Here is an 18,036-nt window from a genome sequence, read left to right on the forward strand (position 1 = left end):
TTTCTATAGTCGTCACGACATCCATAAACTTCCTCCAGCGGGCTCGGTGTTGTTCATCAGAGGATCTTAAAGCTGACCACATGTTAATCACACCTCTCCAAGCCAGCCCTATGTCCACTTCAGTGTTCATTGATCATCAACAGTGGATTGGACATCCACCTTCACACCTGGATGTCATTTTACTGCCAATTAACTGTGTTTGTGTTTCCCAAAGAGGATTGGCAAAACAAAGACAGCACCAAAAGGTTCCCAAAAGATGTAAAGGTTTCCTATTCATGTCATATCATATCGTTGAATCTCATTTGGCGTGATATTGCAAAATAGACCTGTATTATCGCTGATACAGATGTTCCTATTGTCTTCCTCCTGCTGTAGCTATCTTGTTGCACCACACACACACACACACACACACACACACACACACACACACACACACACACACACACACACACACACACACACACACACACACACACACACACACACACACACACACACACACACACCAGATCACATAGGTAGGTAGGTAAAGAGCCTGTAGGGACGGGTTTCCCCTGAACGTCTCAATCGTGACAAACAGTGAAAAACTATTAATAGCTGCCATCCAGTTCCAAAGGTACAGTTTACTGCGATAATGGTCCCCCACAGACAGGCTGTGGATGACGTTTCCTAATGCCTGGGTTAAGTTACAAGGTCATAAAACCAAAGGTTGCCTTCTGAAGAGTTTCTTCAGCCCAGCTTCAGCGTAGCCTAGTGGTTAGGGTGTTGGACTAGTAACCGGAAGGTTGCGAGTTCAAACCCCCGAGCTGACAAGGTACAAATCTGTCGTTCTGCCCCTGAACAGGCAGTTAACCCACTGTTCCCAGGCCGTCATTGAAAATAAGAATATGTTCTTAACTGACTTGCCTGGTTAAATAAAGGTAAAATTAAAAAATGAATACGGGTGATGGTGTTGGTTGAAAAATGGTTTCAAACAGAGCACATATTGTTATAATTTAAATATGTGGTTATTATTACAGTAATAATCCTTTGGATGAGAGTATACTTTGGATGAGTGGTTTTCTGAAATGTAAACCAACCGACTTTTCAGTTTTCAGTTATCTGAGAGTTATTTTCATTCAGATCATGCAAGTAATAAAATCAATCAATCAAATGTATTTATAAAGCCCTTCTTACATCAGCAGATGTCACAATGTGCTATACAGAAACCCAGCCTAAAACCCCAAATAACAAGCAATGCAGATGTAGAAGCACAGGGGCTAGGAAAAACTCCCTAGAAAGGCAGGAACGTAGGAAGAAACCTAGAGAGGAACCAGGCTTTGAGGGGTGGCCAGTCCTCTTCTGGTTGTGCTGGGTATAGAGGAACCAGGCTCTGAGGGGTGGCCAGTCCTCTTCTGGTTGTGCTGTGTAGAGAGGAACCAGGCTCTGAGGGGTGGCCAGTCCTCTTCTGGCTGTGCTGGGTAGAGAGGAACCAGGCTCTGAGGGGTGGCCAGTCCTCTTCTGGCTGTGCTGGGTGGAGATTATAAGAGTAAGAGTACATGGCCATATAAATCCAGATTGTTAGTCAAGATGTTCAAACGTTCATAGATCACCAGCAGGGTCAAATAATAATCACAGAGTGGTTGTAGGGGGTGCAACAGGTCAGTACCTCAGGAGTAAATGTCAGTTGGCTTTTCATAGCCGAGCATTCAGAGGTCGAGACAGCAGTTGCGGTAGAGAGGAGGAGAAGGTAGAAAACAGCAGGCCTGGGACAAGGTAGCACGTCCGGCTAACAGGTCAGGGTTCCCTAGAGCAGCAACACAACCAGGTGGACTGGGGATAGCCAGGAGTCATTATGCCAGGTAGTCCTGAGGGAGAGACAAAGAATTAGAGAGAGCATACTTAAATTCACACAGGACACCTGTGTGTATTCCCTTTGTGCAGGTAAACATAGTTGTAATTCTACCTACACAATTACAGAGAGACAGAGAAAGGAAGAGAGGAGGGGAAACAACTGTTAGAACGATAGTGGGACCAATTGCACCAAATCCAATAAGACATGAGGCTTTTGCTTTTAAAATGATTGATCTGATACCCAAAGCTGAGGATTTGAGAGTCTTTTCCATCCGGTCTCTTTTGGACATATTTCTGTTGGGCTATCCCAGAGGGAATGTTCAGAAAAAGTGCCAATGCATGTAATAGCAGTTCAAGTGATTCACAAATGTCATATCCTACAGACACATAAAAGCTTATAAATCGGTCTCATGGCGCTGTGGAATCCATTTTGTTTTACACAGTTGAAGTGAGACAAGTGTAGTATAATTCCCATACCCTAACTTAGAAACAACTTTGTTTTATAGTTGTTATTATGTTGCACTGTTTATTCAACATTTATTAGTCTCTGGAATAAAATACATTTTTCAAGAGACCTATTGATTACTATGGATTCATGTGGTACACTTGTAAATTGCACCTGTGATCTTAGACGTTACCCTCAAGTTTATCTATTCAGTGTTAACTGTCATCAAATGAGACCTTTCATGAACTGACTTTAGTGGCTATGAGTCAAATATGGTATTTCAGACACTTTACAACTAACCTGCAAATCTCTGTTTGTAATAGGAATGGGTCTCGGGTCTAATGCCACAGCTTGCCATCTGCATTTGATTCATTTGACGCTTTATGTATTTCATTGGGGTCAATATTCTCAAATTAAGTCATAAAAAAACTGAGATAATGGAGGCAAGGGTATGATAAAGTAATTATGTTTCAGACAGTCTTCAAAGACATGAATTTCCCTTATTCAACACCCTCTGGTCCTTTTCCCTTATACTGTCTTAATTCAGAGTAGCACCTTTAAACTATTTATCAACCTTGATTCAACCTTTATCCAAGGGAAGCCTATGTGTCATATCAACTTTGGTGCAGCAATACGGGATTCAGTTATAGAAGAGACTGTTTATCTGAAGGGGTTTGGTGGGTCATACTGTCATGTTTTGTCATTTATTATCATGTCTTGTCCCTGTGCTTCCCATTCTATTCGTTTCCCTCTGCTGGTCTTATTAGGTTCTTTCCCTCTTTCTATCCCTCTCTCTCCCCCTCCCTCTCTCACTCTCTCGCTCTCTCTTCTCTCTATCGTTCCGTTCCTGCTCCCAGCTGTTCCTATTCCCCTAATCATCATTTAGCCTTCCCACACCTGTTCCCGATCCTTTTCCCTGATTAGAGTCCCTATTTCTCTCCTTGTTTCCCGTTTCTGCCCTGTCGGTTCCTTGTTTAGAATTCACCGTGCTGTGATTGTGTATCGCCCTGTCGTGTCGTGTTTTCCTCAGATGCTGCGTGGTGAGCAGGTGTCTGAGTCTGTCTGGTTCAAGTGCCTTCCCGAGGCAACCTGCTGTTCACCTGCTGTTCAAGATCGAGTCTCCAGTTTGTCCTCGTCATTTCGAGTGAAAGTTGTGTTTTTTGATTGTATTTACTTTACTGGATTAAAGACTCTGTTTTCGCCAAGTCGCTTTTGGGTCCTCTTTCACCTGCATGACAGAAGGAACCGACCAAGGAATGGACCCAGCGACTTCAGACGCTCGTTACACTGCCGTCGAGATCCAAGGAGCCATGCTCGGCAGACACGAGCAGGAATTGTCTGCTGCTCGCCATGCCGTGGAGAACCTGGCCGCTCAGGTTTCCGACCTCTCTGGACAGTTCCAGAGTCTTCGTCTCGTGCCACCTGTTACTTCCTGGCCTGCCGAGCCTCCAGAACCTAGGGTTAATAACCCACCTTGCTACTCCGGGCAGCCCACTGAGTGCCGCTCCTTTCTCACGCAGTGTGAGATTGTGTTCTCTCTCCAACCCAACACATACTCTAGAGAGAGAGCTCGGGTTGCTTACGTCATTTCACTCCTTACTGGCCGGGCTCGAGAATGGGGCACAGCTATCTGGGAGGCAAGGGCTGATTGCTCTAACAAGTACCAGAACTTTAAAGAGGAGATGATTCGGGTTTTTGACCGTTCAGTTTTTGGTAGGGAGGCTTCTAGGGCCCTGGCTTCCCTATGCCAAGGTGAACGGTCCATAACGGATTATTCTATTGAGTTTCGCACTCTTGCTGCCTCTAGTGAGTGGAACGAGCCGGCGCTGCTCGCTCGTTTTCTGGAGGGACTCCACGCAGTGGTTAAGGATGAGATTCTCTCCCGGGAGGTTCCTTCAGATGTGGACTCTTTGATTGCTCTCGCCATCCGCATAGAACGACGGGTAGATCTTCGTCACCGGGCTCGTGGAAGAGAGCTCGCATCAACGGTGTTTCCCTGCTCCGCATCGCAACCATCTCCCTCCTCTGGCTCAGAGACTGAGCCCATGCAGCTGGGAGGGATTCGCATCTCGACTAAGGAGAGGGAACGGAGGATCACCAACCGCCTGTGCCTCTATTGCGGAGTTGCTGGACATTTTGTTAATTCATGTCCAGTAAAAGCCAGAGCTCATCTGTAAGCGGAGGGCTCAGGTGAGCGCAACTACTCAAGTCTCTCCATCAAAATCCTGTACTACTTTGTCGGTCCATCTACGCTGGACCGGTTCGGGTGCTACATGTAGTGCCTTGATAGACTCTGGGGCTGAGGGTTGTTTCATGGACGAAGCATGGGTTCGGAAACATGACATTCCTTTCAGAGAGTTAGAGAAGCCTACGCCCATGTTCGCCTTAGATGGTAGTCATCTTCCCAGTATCAGATTTGAGACACTACCTTTAACCCTCACAGTATCTGGTAACCACAGTGAGACTATTTCTTTTTTGATTTTTCGTTCACCGTTTACACCTGTTGTTTTGGGTCATCCCTGGCTAGTATGTCATAATCCTTCTATTAATTGGTCTAGTAATTCTATCCTATCCTGGAACGTTTCTTGTCATGTGAAGTGTTTAATGTCTGCCATCCCTCCCGTTTCTTCTGTCCCTACTTCTCAGGAGGAACCTGGCGATTTGACAGGAGTGCCGGAGGAATATCATGATCTGCGCACGGTCTTCAGTCGGTCCCGAGCCAACTCCCTTCCTCCTCACCGGTCGTATGATTGTAGTATTGATCTCCTCCCGGGGACCACTCCTCCTCGGGGTAGACTATACTCTCTGTCGGCTCCCGAACGTAAGGCTCTCGAGGATTATTTGTCTGTGTCTCTTGACGCCGGTACCATAGTGCCTTCTTCCTCTCCGGCCGGGGCGGGGTTCTTTTTTGTTAAGAAGAAGGACGGTACTCTGCGCCCCTGCGTGGATTATCGAGGGCTGAATGACATAACGGTTAAGAATCGTTATCCGCTTCCCCTTATGTCATCAGCCTTCGAGATTCTGCAGGGAGCCAGGTGCTTTACTAAGTTGGACCTTCGTAACGCTTACCATCTCGTGCGCATCAGAGAGGGGGACGAGTGGAAAACGGCGTTTAACACTCCGTTAGGGCATTTTGAGTACCGGGTTCTGCCGTTTGGTCTCGCCAATGCGCCAGCTGTTTTTCAGGCATTAGTTAATGATGTTCTGAGAGACATGCTGAACATCTTTGTTTTTGTCTATCTTGACGATATCCTGATTTTTTCTCCGTCACTCGAGATTCATGTTCAGCACGTTCGACGTGTTCTACAGCGCCTTTTAGAGAATTGTCTCTACGTAAAGGCTGAGAAGTGCTCTTTTCATGTCTCCTCCGTTACTTTTCTCGGTTCCGTTATTTCCGCTGAAGGCATTCAGATGGATTCCGCTAAGGTCCAAGCTGTCAGTGATTGGCCCGGTCCAAGGTCACGTGTCGAGTTGCAGCGCTTTTTAGGTTTCGCTAATTTCTATCGGCGTTTCATTCGTAATTTCGGTCAAGTTGCTGCCCCTCTCACAGCTCTTACTTCTGTCAAGACGTGTTTTAAGTGGTCCGGTTCCGCCCAGGGAGCTTTTGATCTTCTAAAAGAACGTTTTACGTCCGCTCCTATCCTCGTTACTCCTGACGTCACTAGACAATTCATTGTCGAGGTTGACGCTTCAGAGGTAGGCGTGGGAGCCATTCTATCCCAGCGCTTCCAGTCTGACGATAAGGTTCATCCTTGCGCTTATTTTTCTCATCGCCTGTCGCCATCTGAGCGCAACTATGATGTGGGTAACCGTGAACTGCTCGCCATCCGCTTAGCCCTAGGCGAATGGCGACAGTGGTTGGAGGGGGCGACCGTTCCTTTTGTCGTTTGGACAGACCATAAGAACCTTGAGTACATCCGTTCTGCCAAACGACTTAATGCCCGTCAAGCTCGTTGGGCGTTGTTTTTCGCTCGTTTCGAGTTTGTGATTTCTTACCGTCCGGGTAGCAAGAACACCAAGCCTGATGCCTTATCCCGTCTGTTTAGTTCTTCTGTGGCTTCTACTGATCCCGAGGGGATTCTTCCTTATGGGCGTGTTGTCGGGTTAACAGTCTGGGGAATTGAAAGACAGGTTAAGCAAGCACTCACGCACACTGCGTCGCCGCGCGCTTGTCCTAGTAACCTCCTTTCGTCCCTGTTTCCACTCGTCTGGCTGTTCTTCAGTGGGCTCACTCTGCCAAGTTAGCTGGTCATCCCGGTGTTCGAGGCACTCTTGCGTCTATTCGCCAGCGCTTTTGGTGGCCGACTCAGGAGCGTGACACGCGCCGTTTCGTGGCTGCTTGTTCGGACTGCGCGCAGACTAAGTCGGGTAACTCTCCTCCTGCCGGTCGTCTCAGACCGCTCCCCATTCCTTCTCGACCATGGTCTCACATCGCCCTAGACTTCATTACCGGTCTGCCTTTGTCTGCGGGGAAGACTGTGATTCTTACGGTTGTCGATAGGTTCTCTAAGGCGGCACATTTCATTCCCCTCGCTAAACTTCCTTCCGCTAAGGAGACGGCACAAATCATTATCGAGAATGTATTCAGAATTCATGGCCTCCCGTTAGACGCCGTTTCAGACAGAGGCCCGCAATTCACGTCACAGTTTTGGAGGGAGTTCTGTCGTTTGATTGGTGCGTCCGTCAGTCTCTCTTCCGGGTTTCATCCCCAGTCTAACGGTCAAGCAGAGAGGGCCAATCAGACGATTGGTCGCATACTACGCAGCCTTTCTTTCAGAAACCCTGCGTCTTGGGCAGAACAGCTCCCCTGGGCAGAATACGCTCACAATTCGCTTCCTTCGTCTGCTACCGGGTTATCTCCGTTTCAGAGTAGTCTGGGTTACCAGCCTCCTCTGTTCTCATCCCAGCTTGCCGAGTCCAGCGTTCCCTCCGCTCAAGCGTTTGTCCAACGTTGTGAGCGCACCTGGAGGAGGGTGAGGTCTGCACTTTGCCGTTACAGGACACAGACTGTGAGAGCCGCCAATAAACGCAGGATTAAGAGTCCAAGGTATTGTTGCGGCCAGAGAGTGTGGCTTTCCACTCGCAACCTTCCTCTTACGACAGCTTCTCGTAAGTTGACTCCGCGGTTCATTGGTCCGTTCCGTGTCTCCCAGGTCGTCAATCCTGTCGCTGTGCGACTGCTTTCCGCGACATCTTCGTCGCGTCCATCCTGTCTTCCATGTCTCCTGTGTCAAGCCCTTTCTTCGCACTCCCGTTCGTCTTCCCTCCCCCCTCCCGTCCTTGTCGAGAGCGCACCTATTTACAAGGTACATAAGATCATGGACATGCGTTCTCGGGGACGGGGTCACCAATACTTAGTGGATTGGGAGGGTTACGGTCCTGAGGAGAGGAGTTGGGTTCCGTCTCGGGACGTGCTGGACCGTTCACTCATTGATGATTTCCTCCGTTGCCGCCAGGATTCCTCCTCGAGTGCGCCAGGAGGCGCTCGGTGAGTGGGGGGGTACTGTCATGTTTTGTCATTTATTATCACGTCTTGTCCCTGTGCTTCCCATTCTATTCGTTTCCCTCTGCTGGTCTTATTAGGTTCTTTCCCTCTTTCTATCCCTCTCTCTCCCCCTCCCTCTCTCACTCTCTCGCTCTCTCTTCTCTCTATCGTTCCGTTCCTGCTCCCAGCTGTTCCTATTCCCCTAATCATCATTTAGCCTTCCCACACCTGTTCCCGATCCTTTTCCCTGATTAGAGTCCCTATTTCTCTCCTTGTTTCCCGTTTCTGCCCTGTCGGTTCCTTGTTTAGAATTCACCGTGCTGTGATTGTGTATCGCCCTGTCGTGTCGTGTTTTCCTCAGATGCTGCGTGGTGAGCAGGTGTCTGAGTCTGTCTGGTTCAAGTGCCTTCCCGAGGCAACCTGCTGTTCACCTGCTGTTCAAGATCGAGTCTCCAGTTTGTCCTCGTCATTTCGAGTGAAAGTTGTGTTTTTTTGATTGTATTTACTTTACTGGATTAAAGACTCTGTTTTCGCCAAGTCGCTTTTGGGTCCTCTTTCACCTGCATGACACATACGGGCCTCGGAGCCTGTTGCTTGACATGGGGATTAGCCTTGGTTGGTGGAATCCTATTATTTTATCTGAAGATTGAGCCTGTAACTGTCTGCCAATGAAATGAGCAGAAAACACAAACATAACACTTTGCAAAGAAATAACTTCAGACCTATAAATTGTTCCTGTTCTGAAGTCATTATAAATGGAGGTAAACAGGTCAAGAGAAAAGGTGGAGTTTTGCAATGAAAACTGCTGGAGGACATTGGGCAAAATGCTACCAAAACAGCTACCCGAAGCCGTCATTTCACATAAAGCTTTTTAATCCGTCAGGAGCCTGTGAAGAAATAACAAGGCTGTAACTTCCACATCCAACCGGGAGCAAGAACCTCTAGGTTATTGTGTTAATGTGATGCTGCTTATAAAACGTCAACAAAGGACCCATGCATTCTTCCCATTCTTTTGTTGGTGTTTCTGTTTTGCAGTAAGTGTGTGTGTGTGTGTGTGTGTGTGTGTGTGTGTGTGTGTGTGTGTGTGTGTGTGTGTGTGTGTGTGTGTGTGTGTGTGTGTGTGTGTGTGTGTGTGTGTGTGTGTGTGTGTCCACCAGGTATCCACCCATAAGTGTTCTACTTTGCACAGGAGGTTGGTGGCACCTTAATTGGGGAGGATGGGCTCATGGTAATGGCTGGAGCGGAATCAGTGGAATGGTATCAAATACATTTTAAAAAACACATGGTTTCCATTTACTCCGTTCCAGATATTATTATGAGCCGTCCTCCCCTCAGCAGCCTCCACTGTCGCTTTGAGATGAGTAGGGAGAGGTTTTCCACTACCATTAAGCCAAATCCGGACACCTTTCATTGAGGTGTTGCTTTGAGAGTGAGTTTGTTCCCGCTGCCTTGCACAGAGCCAGTGTCTTTTTTCTTTGTGTCAATGTCAGCCATTTTTAACAACACGGGGTCTCCATGGTCTCTCAAATTCAAGCCAGACCATAAGAGAGTGGTCCCGCCACAGACGCCGCTCCAACCAGCCCCCAGAGGCTCAGTAAAACAGGGAATGGGCTCCAACATGAAAGTTCGCCCCTGAGGATCTAATCACCCCCCTGGCCCCACTCCCCTTCCCCAGTCAGCCTGTGTGCCGCTGACCACAAGAAAGGACCTGGGGGCTGAGACGAGGGGAGGGGATGTGGGGCCTGGGTACAGATTGGGGGTGCAGCTGGCTCGCTCAGCTGGAGAGGTAGCGGTCCATAGCAAAAAATAGGATTGTGAATTTGGCATGATTATTTTATTACACTGTGATCATGAAAAGATGTTACCCAGGCAAGCAGCCCCAGTGGCACATATAGTACAGTACACATACTTTTCCAGGAGGGATGTCACAGTATGGCCTTAAGCACCTTCTTGTTGTTTAGTGCTTCAGTGGATACAATGCCGTTCCTGTCCACCAAGGAGGGAGTGAGGAATACAATATGCTTAGTGAAGTCTTTTATGGTCCACTGAAGCTCATCAATCACGTGCTGCAGTAGGCTAACTGTTGTCTTCATCTCTCAATGTTTTGGTATTTCCCCATTTGCCCTTCATGAGGGAATCTTTGAGGTTTACTCATATGGAGAGTCAACACATCAAAAGTCCCTCAGTTATTTATAACCAGAATCGCTCTCTCTCTTTTGTACCAGGTGGTCTCATGGCCAGGAGTTGGTCACCACCGGCTGGTCTAACTGAAAGAGATGGCTTATGGGCCTTTTGACTATTTTATTAGCCTGTAAGTCTTTGTGAGTCATTCTCTGTGGGGAGGCACTGTGGTCATGTGAAGGGAATGGGATTATTCTCTAATGATAACATATCACTTGTGAAACTCAGCACCTGCGATATAGTTGCTGGTTTAAGCAAACTTATCAACATCAGCATTTGATATCGCACACAAGGGGATGTTTTTGGTCACACTCCATATAGCACCACTGGGTCTTGGTTCAACACACTTGTGATCTTGGCGTTTGGTTAAAGCTACAGTCTGCAATTTGCGATGTATACCAAAACAAGTGCGATGTGGGGACTCCAGTTTGTTGTTTTTCTAATCGCAGACTGTAGCTTTAATGCTTTAGCCCAGCTGCAAGTCATTGAGATGAGTAAGCACGTCTACCTGATAAGAGATGTAACAGTCTCACATAAATGCTCTGGATCACCAATCCCATCCCAAACCTCAGAAAACTAAATGTGGGTGAATCATACTAATTTCCTCCTCGATTAAACACCCCAAGCAATGCCACACACTGAGAAGAAATGAACTAGTCTATTTATAGGCTACATAACCACAGAGTAACTTTGGACACTCATTCTAAATAAGGACCTTGTGCTGTGTACAGATGTAGGATCTTAATTTGATCACCCTATTGCAGGAGAACATTCTTGTAATGCAGGAAATGTAGAATTTCTGGTATATTTGAGGTTTAAAAATGCCTCTGAAGTTTCTAATTTCTACTTTGAAATTTCAGACTTGATTTTTCCTTACGAGAAAAGGTATCAACCCCTACAAATAATCCACATAATAATTCAAATGTTCTGATCCTGATGCATTATTTTCTTGCTGTAGCAAACTGGCACAAATTAAGATCCTATATCTGTACAGTCTGGGATTTGGGATGCGTACCAAAACAAGTGCATGGTGGGGACCCCATTTTCTTGTTTTTCGAATCACAGGCTGTAGCTTTAATGCTGTAGCCCAGCTGCAGGTCATTGAGATGAGTAAGCATGTCTACCTGATAAGAGATGTAACAGCCTCAAAAAAATTCCCTGAATCACCAATCCCATTAGCCTTACAAAGCCGACTGTTCCCGTGAGCTTACATTAAATGCTGCACGGATATATCTGTGCTGCTAGTTCTAAATGAATGCATAAATAGACAGGCCATGTCTTCAGCCCTTGTTTTCACAGACCTTGTGCTGTGTATTGACTTGGAATTTAATAAAAGTGCCTGGTTTACTATCAGTATCAATATTACATCTCTAAGAGCCTTGGGGGTATTGTGTAACTGTAGTGGTGCTCCTCATCAAAATCACAAACAGGACACAAGTGGCAAATTAATAGGGCAAAAGGATAAAGAGGTCAAAGGTTACAGACAAGTGCAATCCCAATGGAGTTGGGCCCCTGTAAATACATCAACCACAGCGCAAAGAAAATAAACAGAGACACATACACAGAGACACCAATTACCCACCATCATTATAGACGAGAGGCAAACAAGCTGGTTTGCTCTGTACCAAAAACACATCAAACAATGGTTCTGTCTGCGTGTTTCAGACAGCCCACAGGTTCAACTTGCTTACGATACCCGACTGATGTTTAATTAATGTGTCTCCTATGGCGGCGACTCTCTCCAGGCATTCACCACCACCTCAGAGGCTTAAATTGCAAGAATGTATGGAAAAATATTTACAAGCTATCCATGCTTAAGATTAAGCCTCAATGGAACGCTTTGTTTTCATCACTCTTTGTGTTTATACTGAACCATACTTTCTACCTCCTCCAAATACAATATGTGCTTACTGTAGATATTTTTCTGTCTGGCCAAGATTGCAGTACAGCACACTATAAACATCACATTCATTATGGGTTTCTATAAACAAAACAAGTGCTTAATTGAGATGGATTAAACTCTTTTGACTCATCACATATGCTGCTGCTACTGTGTATTATACAATATATCCTGCTGCCTAGTCAATTAATCCCTACCTATATGCACATATCTAACTCAATTACTTCTTACCCTTGCACATCTAATCGGTACTGGTACCCTGTCTACATAGCGAATGTATCGTTGCTCTTTGTATATTTATTCCTCGTGTTATTATTTTTCTATTTTTTTCTCTCTGCATTGTTTGGAAGGGCCGTAAGTAAGCGTTTCATTGTCCGTCTACACTTGTTGTTTACGAGTCATGTGACAAATACAATTTGATATGCTTCAATAAGGGTTTTTACAGAATACACATATTACAAATAAGTGATAATTAACAACTTGGGAGTTGTTATTATATTACAGAACCTTGAAATGGCATATTCTTTCGTTTAATCACAGTTTGATAAATTGCTGAGGGTTGATTTATTTTCCTCTAGACTTTTAGCGTCATCAAGTGGCCATCAAAGGCAATAAATACATCAGCGAATGACCGATTGAAGATTTTCCTATTTGACTACAGTGAAGTGAGTACGGTTACATGCGCACAAAATAATGCCATTACTGTGGATAGTCAGATTAATATAATAGCTCGATTAAAACGTGTACATGCTTTGCAAGAATAACGATTTCCCTCATAATCCTGTTTACATGAACACATCTGAAATCAGGCAACCTGATGCCACGCTGATAAATGCAGAAAATCGCCAATCAAAATAGACGTTCTACTACAGCGACCATGTTATTTTTGTGAAGCATATTTTATTCTGATTTCGGACATACAACCACTTGTTAGGAAGCTTACTATAGCTCAAATGTTCCGAACTCGCGTTAATAAGGATCCGCCCCTTTTTTAAATTTTCGCCTAAAATGACATACCCAAATTTTAACTGCCTGTAGCTCAGGACCCGAAGCAAGGAGATGCATATTCTTGATACCATTTGAAAGGAAACATTTTGAAGTTTGTGGAAATATGACATGAATGTAGGAGAATATAACACATTAAATCTGGTAAAAGATGTTACAAAGAAAAAAGCACACATTATTTTTGTTGTACCAGAAAGGCAATAATGTATTATTCCAGCCCAGGCACAATTTAGATTCTAGCCACTAGATGGTAGCAGTGTATGTGCAACGTACACTAGACTGATCGTACACTAGACTGATCCAATGAACCATTGCATTTCTGTTATAATTTTTGTATCAAGACTGCCCAAATGTGCCTAATTGGTTTATGAATAACTTTTTAAATTCATAACTGTGCACTCTCCTCAAACAATAGCATGGTATTATTCCACTGTAGTAGCTACTGCAAATTGGACAGTGCAGTTAGATTAAAAATAATTTAAGCTTTCTGCCAATATCAGATATGTCTATGTCCTTGGAAATCTTCTTGTTGCTTATAACCTTAGGCTAATGCGATTAGCATATGTTAGCTCAACTGTACCGCGGGGGACCCACTGATCCTGTTAAAGAGGGAGGCTCGCATGGCTGGTGCTAGCACATGCGCAGATCAAATACACTGCTGGAACGCCAATTAAGGTGTTTATATGTCCTAATAATTAGAAAGATTGCTCAGAAAACTGTGTTTAATTGGTGTATGCTTACTTTGATGTTGCTTGTACACCGATTAAAATGAGCAGAGTAAATTGGTTTCATGACTATTGTATAATTTGCCTACTGCCATAATCAGTTTAATATCAAATTATTAGTGTGCATGTGGTTCTGATGAAAATGTATGTGTAGCTGGATACTTTGTTGACTAGTCAGAGTGCAGTATAACTGCAGTATACTGCGTCCAAAAGAACACAGTTTTTGTTACTGCAGTAATATTGCAGTATACTGCAATTAGAATGCAGTTCAACTGCAGTTATTCTGCAGTTACTGTGTACAAAATACTACACTCGACTGCAGTTACTGCACTTTTACGGCAGTTTCAAAACTGCATTTTTTGTAAGGGATTGTCTAGTTCAACAGAGATTTGGGGACACTGGAACGTCACTGAAAGCTTCTCATGCTTGCCTAATCTTATTATGCATTCAGTCAGAGAAACGTCTAGAAAGTTTTCATAATCTGTTTACCTGTTCTCTACAACTGTTGTCAGAGTTTTAGAATTAAGAATTAACAAAGTACCTATTTTGTTTGTAACGTGATTGTAAAAAAAAATGCATCGTGGTACTGAACTCCAGGAAATCGGTAATCACATTTTAATGTTATTTTTACTTTTACATGCTCGTCTACATGCGCATGCGCTCCAGACAATCCACACAAGGTCACTGGCACGTGTGCATGCTGTCATCAAGACCCAACCACGTTACAACAGCCTTTGGAAGACGACTCTTTATATAAACGACGACAAGTTTACCCTGGCAGAAACAGCTTGAAGTGGTAAAGAACATCTGCATCAAACATGGCAAGAGGAAGTCGCAGTGCTAGTCATTCTTCGGCACCAGCCAGGTAATGTGTTTCCAACGATTATGCAACCGATTCAGATGACGGTTTAATTACAAAGTTATATCCTTGTTTGCGTAGCATTTGACTGGTTATCGTAGTATATAGCTATTGTAATTGGATGACCCACAACTGTTTTAGAAATATAGCCTAAAACTTCTGCCAAATCACTTTTACACTTCTCCTAATAGCAGAGGTCCTGTCATTTTTCAGTTCTTGACACCAAGGGCACTGGGTAGGTCAACATTTCCTAGTGAAGTTTGCACAAGCCAAATACCAAGTTATGCCATTCAACTTCAATAAATGTTTCTTATTGTCATTCAGAAGATGTTTTGCCTGTATTCATCCTAGATTATGGTAATCTATTTGGGTTTATATGATTAGAGCTCAGCTGCTTACTAATGTATCAGGTGATGTGCAGGGTGCAACAAAATAACAATTGTAATTCGTGCAAGTGATGTCCGAGCAATTGCATCAGTCTGACCCCCCCCCCCTATAGTTATGTAGCTGTTCCATTTTAGAGGCTATGTTGGCTCTATTCTGTTTTTAAAATGTATTTTCAGCTCCGCTCCGACCTATCATCCCCCGTCCCAAAATTCCCCGTCCCCAGTCGCTCCAGCCCCATCAGCCCTGGCTGTTCCTGCCGCACCCCAAGGACCCGGCCTAATGGCCCAGATGGCCACCACCGCGGCCGGGGTGGCAGTGGGTTCTGCCATGGGCCATGTCATGGGCAGTGCCCTCACCGGCGCCTTCAGTGGTGGCAGCCCTGAGACAGCCAGACCCACCGCCAGCACATACCAGGTGAGCAGGTCAGGGGGCTGTTGAGAAACTGTGAACGGAAATAGGCAGTGTTACAATACTCCTAAATGGCTTTCTATTCTTCAGAAACATTGACAGGGATAGAACTAGATTAGTTTTCACCATAGGCTGTTGCTTTCACCAAAGCAATGGACTAGAAGGAAGTTTTGGTCTATTCAGGTTGGGATATTGTACTGGTGAGGTCTTCCCAAATTCCTAAACAAATTGAATGTAGGTATGTTGTCTGGAAAGAACAACAGGCCAAAATAAGATGTACTGTTTCTGTCTGTTCTGACAGTACTACATTTGGTGTGGCCGTTGGACATCCTCTGCTGTCCAAAGTGGCATTACTGACTTTGGCAGCCATGGTGAAGATAAGCTACTGCCCTAAGGGATTTGACCCTTCAGCTTTCAAATTGCATTTTAAAATTTAACCTAACAACGTTGTTGGACATTCAGTATTGTGTGGTTGAAGAACCAAAAGAACTCTAAGAGTGCAAAAAACAGATGGGGGGGGCGGGGGGGGGTCTTGGGTATTTAAAAATGTGACGTCTCAGTTTGATATGTTGCAGTTTGATTTCTTGATAGCATTTCTGAAAATAGAACTAGACCTGTCCTAGAAAGCTGAAGAAAGGAGTTTGAGCTAAGTGAGCTCATGCTAGCTACATTTACATTTCAGTAATTTAGCAGACGCTCTTGTCCAGAGCGACTTACAGGAGCAATTGGGGTTAAGTGCCTTGCTCAAGGGCACAGACAGATTCACCTATTCGATTCAAGGATTCGAAGCGGCACCCTTTCAGTTACTGGCCTAACGCTCTTAGCTTCCAGGCTGCCTGCCACCCAAGAATAGTCACATTAGACTCCTTGATGTCAGACGTTGAGTCTAGACGAAAACAGAGTGTCATCTGGCGCTGACAGTGTTACAATACCTATGCCTAATAGGTGCAAACAATGAAGGATCTATTGTTTAAAGGAAGCATGGGATGTCTTAAAGTGACATGACTCCAAAAAGTGGTTGTTGTATTGATTCTATGTTATAGTTTATGAATTTGACTGCGTTAAGTATTAAATCATGTCAACCTGCCCTTGCGGTTTTGGATGCTGACTATCATGTAGGACTAGCCATAGGAAGGCTCTAGATACACAAGCAACATTTTTAAGATTGTCAATACTGTCCTATGAAATCTATGCAGAATCAGTTTAAAGGTGAAACTATGCAGAAATGATTTTACATGAAAGAATATAGCTTGGAACCAGTCACACTTCAGTAAACAAGCACTTTTATAGCTTCAGTGTAATATTTTAATTATTCGATCAAACAATTGCACTTCATCACTACTGTATCATAGATATAAAGGGCAGGTGGAAATCTTGCGTAATGTACCTGAGATGGCATGGAGATTTAGATCATGTCTGTCACACTGTAGTCAAATCAGTGCTTGTTAATGGTAATGCAGAAGTATACAGTACCTTTGACAGGTGACTTATTAAGTGTGTGTGTCTGTGCCATTACAGGAGGCCCCTCGACCTGCCCCATCCCAGCCAGGCCCATGCATGTTTGAGGTGCGACAGTTCCTGGACTGCGCCACCACTCAGGCTGACCTCAGCTTGTGTGAGGGCTTCAACGAGGCCCTCAAACAGTGCAAGGGCTCACACGGTAAAGGCTCTCCTTAATGATTGGTAGCTAGGAATTATGAACACCCAATTGTATCACAGAACACTTGGTTAAACCAATGACTTAATAAATAGAACATGCAAGTCTACTCAATTTCTGCTCAAAGGAGTGATCTATAATTCTGGGGTATAACCATAAGATACAGTATTTGTCAGATCTAGAAGATCAGAAGTTAAGACTTGTCTTTGCGTATTTCAACACAACAAGACATGGATGTGCTTGCTTTGTTCAGTGTCTTGCATATGCTTGTTTTATTACATTTTTTAAGTCAACTTAGGGCTCAGAAAAGGATAAATACTAACCGTTTTGGAATATGATTGATTTGCAGATTGTTATTTTACAAATGAATTGACCTTGTCTTTTGTTGTTTTTCCTTCAGGTGTGACATCACTGGTTTGAGCAAGGATGTTGTGAGTCAAAACAAGACACCATGTTCGGATAAATACCTACTGTAGACAGATGAGCCACTCGGTCATGAAATAAACTCTATTCAACTAACTCTCCACTATTACAATAAATAAATTCTGTTTGTTGACATGTAAGGAAATGTGTGCTGTTTGATTATTTTGGTAATGTATATGATATTGTGAAATAAAGAGCTGCTGGTTTACTTTCTGCTGGAGGCCTGTTTAGTCTTTCACTTACTTAAAGTAAGGATGGTCAGATACCGTGGTTATCCATCTCTTAAAATGACCCTGGGAATTAAGTGCTTCAGACGAGGAAACTGGGCAGGTACAGTAGGTGATGGTATCCAAGTGGGTGTATAGATGAAAGACAATTAACATAATGCATTTTTCTATGTCCAAATGTAATGTGTTAAAAAAATATTAAATACATTATGAAATGAAGCTTTTATGAAATTTTGCATTAACACTGGAGTGATAGATGTGCAGATGATGATGTGCAAGTAGAGATAGTGGGGTGCAAAAGAGAAAATAAATAACAATATGGGGAGGAAGTAGTTCGGTGGGCTATTTACAGATGGGCTGTGTACAGGTGCAATGATCGGTACGCTGCTCTGACAACTGATGCTTAAAGTTAGTGAGGGAGATATACGTCTCCAGCTTCAGTGATTTTTATTTTATTTTTGCAGTTCATTCCAGTCATTGACAGCAGAGAACTGGAAGGAA

The 18,036-nt window shown here is 44.3% G+C and overlaps 1 protein-coding gene across 1 annotated transcript; it reads left to right on the forward strand.

Annotated features, from left to right (window-relative positions):
• Positions 1-14,240: 14,240 nt before the first annotated feature.
• Positions 14,241-17,521, forward strand: chchd10 (coiled-coil-helix-coiled-coil-helix domain containing 10). The gene is made up of 4 exons (XM_046290406.1): positions 14,241-14,439; positions 14,997-15,234; positions 16,747-16,888; positions 17,286-17,521. The coding sequence occupies exons 1-4, from the start codon at positions 14,393-14,395 to the stop codon at positions 17,303-17,305; spliced, it is 447 nt and encodes a 148-aa protein (XP_046146362.1). The 5' UTR covers positions 14,241-14,392; the 3' UTR covers positions 17,306-17,521.
• Positions 17,522-18,036: the final 515 nt, after the last annotated feature.

Source organism: Oncorhynchus gorbuscha, linkage group LG11 (genome assembly GCF_021184085.1).
Source record: "Oncorhynchus gorbuscha isolate QuinsamMale2020 ecotype Even-year linkage group LG11, OgorEven_v1.0, whole genome shotgun sequence".
Taxonomy (NCBI): Eukaryota; Metazoa; Chordata; class Actinopteri; order Salmoniformes; family Salmonidae; genus Oncorhynchus; species Oncorhynchus gorbuscha.

Excerpts from the sequence above, each read along its gene's own strand:
- chchd10 (XM_046290406.1), top strand. The coding sequence starts at position 14,393 with ATGGCAAGAGGAAGTCGCAGTGCTAGTCATTCTTCGGCACCAGCCAG. Across the intron at positions 14,440-14,996 it reads CATTCTTCGGCACCAGCCAG|CTCCGCTCCGACCTATCATC; the intron begins GTAATGTGTTTC and ends ATGTATTTTCAG. Across the intron at positions 16,889-17,285 it reads ACAGTGCAAGGGCTCACACG|GTGTGACATCACTGGTTTGA; the intron begins GTAAAGGCTCTC and ends TTTTTCCTTCAG.